The sequence below is a fragment of the Haliotis asinina genome, chromosome 2 (assembly GCF_037392515.1).
Source record: "Haliotis asinina isolate JCU_RB_2024 chromosome 2, JCU_Hal_asi_v2, whole genome shotgun sequence".
Taxonomy (NCBI): domain Eukaryota; kingdom Metazoa; phylum Mollusca; class Gastropoda; order Lepetellida; family Haliotidae; genus Haliotis; species Haliotis asinina.
Window position 1 is genome coordinate 22,144,890 of NC_090281.1, and position 10,388 is coordinate 22,155,277.

The 10,388-nt window shown below is 36.0% G+C and overlaps 1 protein-coding gene across 20 annotated transcripts in view; it reads left to right on the top strand.

Annotated features, from left to right (window-relative positions):
* The window catches only part of LOC137273392 (voltage-dependent calcium channel type A subunit alpha-1-like), a 347,991-nt gene that overhangs the window by 330,723 nt on the left and 6,880 nt on the right, over positions 1 to 10,388 (top strand). For 16 of the 20 annotated variants that reach the window (XM_067806035.1, XM_067806036.1, XM_067806028.1 and 13 more), the window contains 2 exons: positions 530 to 604; positions 3,940 to 4,186. In XM_067806035.1, the coding sequence (XP_067662136.1) occupies positions 530 to 604; positions 3,940 to 4,186 (322 nt within the window). Of the gene's footprint in view, positions 1 to 529; positions 605 to 3,939; positions 4,187 to 6,132; positions 6,175 to 10,388 lie in introns of those variants that run through there. The other 4 variants (XM_067806039.1, XM_067806025.1, XM_067806040.1 and 1 more) reach the window with 4 other exon arrangements.

Consider the following 10,388-nt stretch of genomic DNA (forward strand, 5'->3'; position numbering starts at 1 on the left):
TGGGGACAGTGTGTGAATCCAATTTCTGATGTCCCTCACTGAGATATTGCTGGAATGTTGCTAAAAGTGGCATAAAACTAAACTCACTCACTGAATGACGATAAGGGAAATGGCTCCATTAGCTTTTCAGTTCCTTCACATCTATATCTTGTCAGGTTGCTGTTTCAATGCTTTTCAACATTTTTCATCATTTTATCCATAATATTGTCCACATAAAATTCTGCTATATATTTTCAATTTTCCCCCTCCAAATCTAGGGTAGAAGTTTTTGTTGCTTCAAATTTCTAAAAGGCGCCTCATTTTTTTATTTGCAAAAAGGCCTTTAGAAAGATCCAAATGTTTTGTATTGTTGAAAAACAGTATGCAAGAGAAAAGTATGCAAGAGAAATCCTGTTTAGTGTATCCTACAATGTGTACTGTTGCTTGATAAACATGCTTAGTATACAGATTGTAACTTAAACTGATGTGATATCTGTATTGAAGAATCTGTCTCTATGTCAAACAATGTGATGTTTTCACACCTCCCCAGGCTCACAAGAACCGTTTTACTGGGGTTGTTAATAACTCATTTTCAATTGATGAACAAGATGAGATAGACGCAGAGGTAGTACCGAGTTATCTCCCTTTGGTGGATGCAAGCGGTGATGGTTTTTGAGGGGCTTTCAAAAAGGGTCTTGTTTTTTCATTGCCTTATTTTCGCTTTTGTTGAGGGCTATGGGCTAGTATATCTCTGTACATGTGACCTGTGTCTGTGCGCCACTTTGATATGATTTGTTTATATTTGGTGATGGTGTGAGTTGAAGGAGGTCAGTTGTTGCACGCCATTGTGTGACAAAATTACATAGCAACTTAATTAATTGTCTGGTGTAATCTACCAGTATGTCCCCTGTGTTATTCAATGCAGAGCCGTGGGACTAGTATGTACTGATTCAGGACAAAGGTTATTATTTTACCCCACACATAAATGTCGGTTTCTGATTGGCTGAACCAATCAGTGTACCCAGCTTACCTGCTAGTAACATTTTCTATATCACCTGTTAATGCCGAACTGTGGAAATTTGTTTGGTGTGTCGTGTTAGTAGTAGGTGGGCTGTGGCCTAACTCCTGTATTCCTTATTATGATCTAATCCCCATGCTTCAAACAGTTCAAACTTATCGTCAAGGTGTTTGGTAAGATATACGTTGTTCACTGATCATGATGGGAACACGAGTTGATTGTACCCTATATGTTTGTCTGCTCACCTCACCCTTTCCAGCTCACAGAACACAAACAAACATAGAGGGTACATCAAAACATATCCCCTCATTACCAGTGACCAGAATTTACGATGGAACAACCGAGGAATGTAACATTCCTTTAACATCAGGCATACTGAGTAGTTTCGGGGGTTCAATTTTTTTTTGTAAAAGCAAGTTGCCACACTTCACTTCAAGAAAGTGATTGTCCTGACTAATTTTATGACACAATGTTTACTGAACTACTTATCGAAGAGTGATAAATTTCAAAGATCGCTTTGAATTAGCTCTATATTACTATTATTGCGAAATGTAATAGCTACATTATGAGCAGATATGAAGTGAACTCCAAGTTTATTTACATTTTGAAACTATAAGTAGAAATTATCTAGTGGTCCACGGACAAGTAAGATACCATTATTTGATTGTGGCTATAGGATTTTTGAACACCTGAGTTTGGGGCTATCCACTTCTGAATAATTTGGAAGTCCTCATGTCATCATTTCATTTCTGTTAGACTCAATGAAAAAAAGTGAAATGTTTCTTGGGCATCGGCACATCACCTCTATACATGAATGTTGCAATTTTTTATTACTATTTAGAAAAAAATAATTTTGTCTTGGCCACATCCTGATTATCCATTTGTCCACTGTAAGAATGAGTGTCTGTAAGAACGAGTGTCTGTAAGAACGAGTGTCTGTAAGAACGAGTGTCTGTAAGAACGAGTGTCTGTAAGAATGAGTGTCTGTAAGAACGAGTGTCTGTAAGAACGAGTGTCTGTAAGAACGAGTGTCTGTAAGAATGAGTGTCTGTAAGAACGAGTGTCTGTAAGAATGAGTGTGACCGAATCTACAACTCATTAACACATGCTGTACTTCCCAACTGTGTTTCTGAGTGAACAAAATAAAAATGTGTTCCTCCCACATCACTTTTTGTCTATCAAAAGTTTTTTAAAAAGTCCTACCACTATCATTACTTTTGAAAAAAATGTGCCCGAGAACATTTAATTTTTTTTATGCAGCCTGATGTTAACATGTATTAACAATCTCTTGAGAGAGTGAATGTGTGCATTTTCAAAATAAGTTTTCTCCAAAACTAATTACACTTAGCATTATTTATTGTTTAAGATCTTAAGTGTTAGTAGTTAATAGATATTATAGCAATAATAGACAACAAATAACAAGAATCTGGTCAGTGTCAATGATCATTTTCATTTCTTGATAAGAAATATCAATAGTTTATGTGGCACCAATAATTTACACCAGAGCTTCAAATTTATGTGATATATTTGAGCATTCTTGGTGTTTAGCAATACCTGTTTTTTCTTGTAGAGTTTGGAATTGAGAGATGTACCTCTAAGTGCATCTAGCACGAACCTGCCAAGTAGGGATAACTCACTAATAGCACTAGCAGCCAATCAAATAACAGCTTCCTTATCAAAGCTGAATGAGGTGATATTTCTATTCCAACCTCTGATTGGTCGATCCCCAGTGTCATGTGATGTGTGTGTGGCTCTGTGGTCATCATGTGGTCATCATGTGGTCACCCCCCAATCATGTTTTCTGCACCTAAATAAACAATACTTCACCTTTATTCAGATCACTACCCGTGCTTCACACATTTAATAATGTATCCCTTCAGACAGTCTGTGATTCATGCACAATTATTTTTCATAAATGATCATGAATACACAAAAATCATTTTTGTCTGAATATCTTCTAGACATATAACTGTAAACCTATGATATGTTACAGTAAGATAATGAAACCATGTATTGGAATCCTTTTGCACCTTTTGACATGAAAGTATGAAGTCTGCATCCATCCCTGATATGCTGGTTTCATGTGAATTTCCTAATGTTTGTTTGAAATGAATATTGTCTGTAGATACTTTCTCTGTTAGCAAAGCGCTGACACGTCGTGGGGTGTTAAATGTATCTAACATCACATCACACGCATGTTCACAATCTCTTCATTTGTTTTCACTTGTTGAATTTTTAATGAAAAATCTTTTTTCAAAAGAATGTGTTCATTACTTTAGAATGCCTGTGTTTTCCTTTATTCAAATTATGTTTTGTTTCTTAAAAGTTTGTTCTTTCCTTAAGCCTTTTATTTTCATTTGGAATGCTTTATTTGAATGTAGTTGTTAATATGAGAATTTTGAATTTAAATAACTCTTATTTTATATTATGTTAAACTGCAATATTTTAAAAGTTTGTTTTTAGTATGGAATGACTGTAATCAAACATAATTAGTTTCTATGGAACTTGCACATTATGCATAATATTAATGCATATGATTAATATATATATTTATATTAGCCAAGATATATCTATATGTGTTTTAATTGCACGACCAATTTCTGCAAGATGAGACACTTCCTGACCATGCTTATGACCTAGTAAGGGAGGATGGTATATATTGATAGCCTATCATAAACATGATGTTTACATTATGATGATGTTCATAAAGCCGTTGGCTTATGTCTTGCTATCAAGTCAGTACGTTTCATTCCTCTCTCTCTGTAACTTCAAGTATTTTCTTCAGTTCAATAATGCATAGTCAACACTCTAAGCATTTCCAAGAACTGTCTCAGTATTTTTGTTTAAGCATGTTCAACTAATTGCTTTTCGATAGTTGATTTCATGCACAAATATACCTTGAGGGAGATGTCCGAGCCTAACTTACTGCTACCTCTTTCCAGGCCCCACGGTCTACCCAACTGGATGTCCAGAGACATGGAGCGCATACCCCATCTTCCCCTGTGTCACCAATGTCTCCCCGCTCCCCCCTCCCCATGCACAGTCCTTATGGGTCCCCCCGGGCATCACCTCTCCCATCTCGTCGCTCCCCTTCCCCAAGACGTGCTGACGTGGGCTTCGCCTCTGCCGTGTCCAACATCGTGGATCAAGCTCATCACATTGCGGAGCAGGATAGACGTAAGCACCATGGTGAGTGCTACTTCTGTACCTACAGTGGAGCTTGGAAACAGCATGATACTCTCCTCATTATCTAAAGAAGGCTAAGCTTGCTTGTGTAACCTATACCCTGTCTCGTGCTGTTAATGCAGTCATGCTTCATGTAAATTTTTTTGTTCAGCAATAATGAAATATATTTGACGTGTTGAGTAATGATGTCTTTTTTTTTTCAAAAAAAAGAAATCTTCATAAAATATACATTTGCTGTATCTTTTACACATAATCTCAAGTGAACCAATGTGAACAATTAAATTCAATATGTACAATGCAGGGTGTTGGTTTTTTCACTTTTATAAGTTTGGATTTTGCTTGTTAAAATTTACTGTTTTCTGGAGTAGGACATTTGCTTCCTCCTTAGTAGACATTTTCACCGTATGTGTTGAAGCCTGGCCTACCTGTACATTTACCATGCCAAGTTTTGTGTAGCTGTGAGATCCACCTGAAATCAGAGTGTATGTGTGTGTTGGACATAGCCTGTCAGCATGGCGCAACACAAAACCTGTTTCAAAACCTGTACATGACAAGTGATGCATGGTTCTTGGTGTTGTGCACTTTGAACTATTTTAAGATCCTTTCTGCAAAAAAATGCACTATTCTTAACACATGATTTCTCTTTTGATGAACAACTCCATGAAACCTTCCACTGATCATGCAAGACAACTGTCTGTTTGATAAATGGGACAAACTTATCAGTTATCAAAGTCAAACTGAATCCTGACAAGAGACAGATTTACTGGTCAACAGATCAAGTGTGACTAGAGACTATATGAGCTGTGACTAGGACGAGATCAACTATGACTAAACACTGACTTAACTGTGACTAAGACTAAATAAAGTGTGACTAGGATTAGATCAACTATGACTAAAGACAGACTTAACTTTGACTAAGACTAAATAAAGTGTGACTAGGATTAGATCAACTGTGACTAAAGACAGACTTAACTGTGACTAGGACTAGATAAACTGACTAGGACGAGATCAACTGTGACTAAAGACAGACTTAACTGTGACTAGGACTAGATAAACTGACTAGGACGAGATCAACTGTGACTAAAGACAGGCTTAACTGTGACTAGGACTAGATAAACTGTGACTAGGACTAGATGAACTGTGACTAGGAGTAGATCAGCTGTGACTAAAGACTAGATCAAGTATGACTAGAGACATTTAACTGTGACTAGGACTACATCAACTGTAATAGAGACTCTTGACTGTGACAAGAGACTCGATCAACTATGACATGAGACTGCCTCAACTATAATAAGGGACAAGATCAATTCTGACTAGAATGAGCAGAACCTTGACTAGAACAGTGAGTAGAGACTGATTTAACTGTGACTAGAGACTTGCTCAGCTGTTTCTAGACACTAGTTAAGCTGTGACTGCAACAGGTTTAACTGTGACTAGATTATATGTTAGCCCTAGAGACTAGATCAACTGAGACAAGTCAAGAGAACTTGACAGAAGAAATTGGCAAGGCTTAGATGATTTTGAATTCATCTGTGGTGGCTGGGACTTGCTTCTGATTTCATCTGCTCTCACACATCCAGACAATACCTGGACTCTCAGCTCCACTGTAGATAGTCGGGATTATGCACTTGCCTTAAGCACATGTGTATATAAACACACACACTTGGGAGATAACTGACAGCAACTCTCTCTGTTGATATATTTTCACATGGAATGACAAAATAAACCATTGCACAAACTAGATGGCTCTTTTCACATTTTTGCAATGCACAGTGATCTTGAAGTGTTCTAAATAGTAGAGAGTGTAATTGTGGATTGCACAGTTTGGTTATCACTCAAGTGTGTTGTTTGGCATGATGATGTTCACTTACATGTTCTTCCATTCACAGGTTATGGAAACTGCAGCTTAAATATTGTATCTAATGTCTTCTGTGTGGCTCTACTTGCAGGCTATGATAAACGGTCCTATTTATGATAATGTTAAGCTGAGGTAAAGATTCTAAAGGGTTTCTAAAATGGTGTTTATTCTTACTAAACGTAGCCCTTTTTTCAGTTTTCAATTCACTTCTATAGACTTCACTGGGATGGATTTTTCGGTCACCTGGACTAAAGGTCCGAGTGAGCTATGTCATGGCTTGTCTGTCTTCATCTGGAACATCTTCTCCAGTGTTTTGATGGAGCACTGAGTACATTTACAGTCCATTTGGGTTCAAAAGTTATTTAATCATTCATCATTCTCATTTGAACCCATACGCACTGTAAATATGTCTTTACTGTACTGTGTAGGCATAGCTATATGTGTTTTACTCAGCATTTAACATAAGTAATGGGGTGGTTGAACGTTTCTTCTTTCTTATTCCTTCTGGTGATCCCTTCAAGTCTAGAGTTAGCTTTGTAGTAGATTTAAATCATTTAGTTTGTATATTTTCATATTTTGAGATAGAAAGTCAAGTAACTGATAACAGATACAACAGGAATAAGATGTTTTATTGTTATTTGTAATCCAGACATATTGCTGAGTGTGGTGTAAAACCTGACTCACTCACTCACTTTTTTCAAAAGCATAGACTCAGTATGATATATGGTATGTATATATTGGCTTACACTGAAGACTGACTTCTTCACTAGTTTGGGTGGAACCAAATGTTATCCTTGTGCAGATGAATTGCATCAAATTGCTGAAAAGCAGGGGCAAATATCATGCATGTGAACACCTGAGTTTTGGTGTAGAAATTTCTTACGAATTTGCCAATTTTCATTTATTTTCATCATTTATTGACAATAATCTTTGGAATGTAAACATTTGTTTTACAATACATCAGGTGATGTGTAAACATTTAAACAGTATGGAATCTTTTACAAAATGTAATTTAGAACAGTTGTCCGAAGTAAGTGGTTACATTTACACTAGTAAGTCGAAACTTTTGAAAGGAAGAAAATTTAACATGATGGAGAGAGTGGGCATGGGATTAACATCAAAACATATCAAATGAAATAATCACATCCCTTTTAAGACCAGACCAATTATATTTCTTGTTTTACAGATCTACAAGTTGTATATTTATATATTTTCAAGAATAAGGAAAAAAATAAAAATTATTTTTCCTACTTAAGAAATATAATCTTCATGTTTTCATTGGCCAAAAATGTAAAGTTACAAGAAGTTTTTTAGACTGGTTTTCGCCCCTTATAAACTTCATTAATTGCCAAAATTAAAGTACTTATCGCATTCAGATAGAATAGTAATTCGGTGAGGTTTTTGTTCTTTCAATGGTTTGGGAATTTTTTTATATCTCCTGCCTTTAGGTTTTCTGAGGACAAATATCCATAGAATACAAGAAATAAAATTGGTTAGGCCTTATGAAAAAAACTTCCATGGAGTGAATGCTGGTACTTGACCTAGGAGAGCTACAGGACCACTGCACAGGTTTCACATATTTGTCACAGATGCAATTTCTGAGTGAGTCACACCGTTGAAGCCTTTCTTCTTATGCTTGGTGGTTAATAGCAGCAGACATTGCTTCGTGTGTAGAATGATGCATCTCAGTTGAGAATGCCAGTTTTACCTAAAAAATTGTTTGAAAGTACATTTGGTTTAATTTAGTATTTCAAAACTGCTTCTTCCAATATTAAATTCAATAACATACATTGCTAGTCATATCCATTTTGGTTTTATCATTGTTTCTTTTGATATTTGGACAGTTCAGATGAATATTTTCTATTGATATGTATCCTTCATACAATTATATTAATATTATTTTTTGTCTTTTGGGGACAGGTTTTATAACTTTTATATAATCAATACAGCATTACGGTGCATGTGTACTCATGGATCACTGCAACAAAAATTATCCCTGTTCAAATATTCATAATTCACAGAAACAAAGGGCATACCTTCTTAACTGTGTTTCAGATGTTCTTTGCTTGACAGGAACAAATAGCACACCTTTTCAACAGTGTTTCAAATATTCATGCATCAAAGGAAGAAATAGGACACCTCTTCGACTGTGTTTCAAATATTCATGGATCAAAGGAAGAAATAGCACACCTGTTCAACAGTGTTTCAAATATTCATGCATCAAAGGAAGAAATAGGACACCTGTTCAACTGTGTTTCAAATATTCATGCATCACGGGAACAAATAGCACACCTGTTCAACAGTGTTTCAAATATACATGCATCAAAGGAACAAATAGCACACCTGTTCAACAGTGTTTCAAATATACATGCATCAAAGGAACAAATAGCACACCTGTTCAACTGTGTTTCAAATATTCATGCATCACGGGAACAAATAGCACACCTGTTCAACAGTATTTCAAATATACATGCATGAAAGGAACAAATAGCACACCTGTTCAACTGTGTTTCAAATATACATGCATGAAAGGAACAAATAGCACACCTGTTCAACAGTGTTTCAAATATTCATGCATCACGGGAACAAATAGCACACCTGTTCAACAGTGTTTCAAATATTCATGCATCACGGGAACAAATAGCACACCTGTTCAACAGTGTTTCAAATATTCATGCATCACGGGAACAAATAGCACACCTGTTCAACAGTGTTTCAAATATTCATGCATCACGGGAACAAATAGCACACCTGTTCAACAGTGTTTCAAATATACATGCACGAAAGGAACAAATAGCACACCTGTTCAACAGTGTTTCAAATATTCATGCATCAAAGGAACAAAGAGCATGCCTGGATTTTGTTGTTTCAAATATGTAATGATGCAAATATCATTATTGCACATTTTCCTTCTTAAACATAAAGTTATGATTTTCAAGTACACAGCTTAAAATGAACCTGTGATTCAAAGAATATTCAAGAATTATATAAACATGCTTGCATGGCTTTGCTTTCTGTTTAGGCACTAATGTCAAATATTTCACTCTGATAGGACACTGGGTGAAGGTCTTAAGTCATCTACAAATGAGGTCACTTCAGATGACCTTTTTAATGAGCCAATCAGAGTTGATGCTTCTAAATTCTCACTACAAATGAACATTCAGACCAAAAAAATGATTTCTATTATTTCAGAAATGAAGTTGACATGGTTCCAAATGTTTATTACTGAAAATAGGCCATGATGTTGTGGATGTTTTATACATTTGTGAGTGCTTGTGCATTTACATTAAAGCAGTACTGTGGAGGTAATGTTTGGTAATCTGGTGATATTAAGAATTTTTTGTAGGTTCAGAGTTGATTTTATTTGCTAATGTGTAGAGTTTGGTTTGTAAACGAGATACCATTATTGCTAGAACAGAATTTTACCATTATTGCGATGGATGTCTTGTGAAAAAAAATGGGAAGGTCTTTTGTGTTGTGTAGAGATCTCTGACTGAAGTTGATACCAGTTTTGGATGAGATATTTTGAGAATATTTTTAGCAGTAGTGACCCTTCCCTTGTAGCCAAGCTAGTACGAGGGATCATTGAAATGTCCTGAGCCATGGACTGAAGCAATAACATAATAGTGAAATCTTTCTTGGGAACCTTCCATGATGTCATGGCGGCATATTCTTGAACACCTTAGTGAACTTGAGCTAGTTATTCGACCACAATAACACCCAAAGTCTACCATGAAGACACTCCTATAGGGAAAGACTTGTTATTGTATCAGGCTGGCATTTTCAAATATTTGCAGACCTTTGTAGACTTCAGTAAATTATTTGTCATTTCTTTTTTAAATGGAATCTTTTCCACAATTTTTTTTTCTTTAGTAACATCAGGGAATATTCCATGATCCATCATGTTACGATAGCTTACAGTTTCACTTTCTGGTATTTCAGCGCATAGCACATGGGAATGTCAACACCAGTCTTTAACAAATAAAAACTTTCCTCCATGCCACTTTGTTAAAAACTTTCCTCCATGCCACAGGTTTCTCTAATTCATTTTGTAGAAACAATGTGAAATTGTGTACAGTGTAGTGTATTTTGTTTGTATTGTTTTGACTGAACAAAATGGGCCTACAGATTTCATTCACAGCCTGTAGACTTTAAATCCTGCAGCTCCTGATGGCCAACTGGCAAATTACAGCATCACAAACACTGAATTTATGGCAATACCATCAAGGATCTGCTACCGAGCTCTTTGATTCCAAGGATGTTATCATGGTAGACCTGACAATAAACAGAGCAGATTATCATCAGATGAAATTCAGACCATAAAAGGGAACATGCATGAGAAACTGT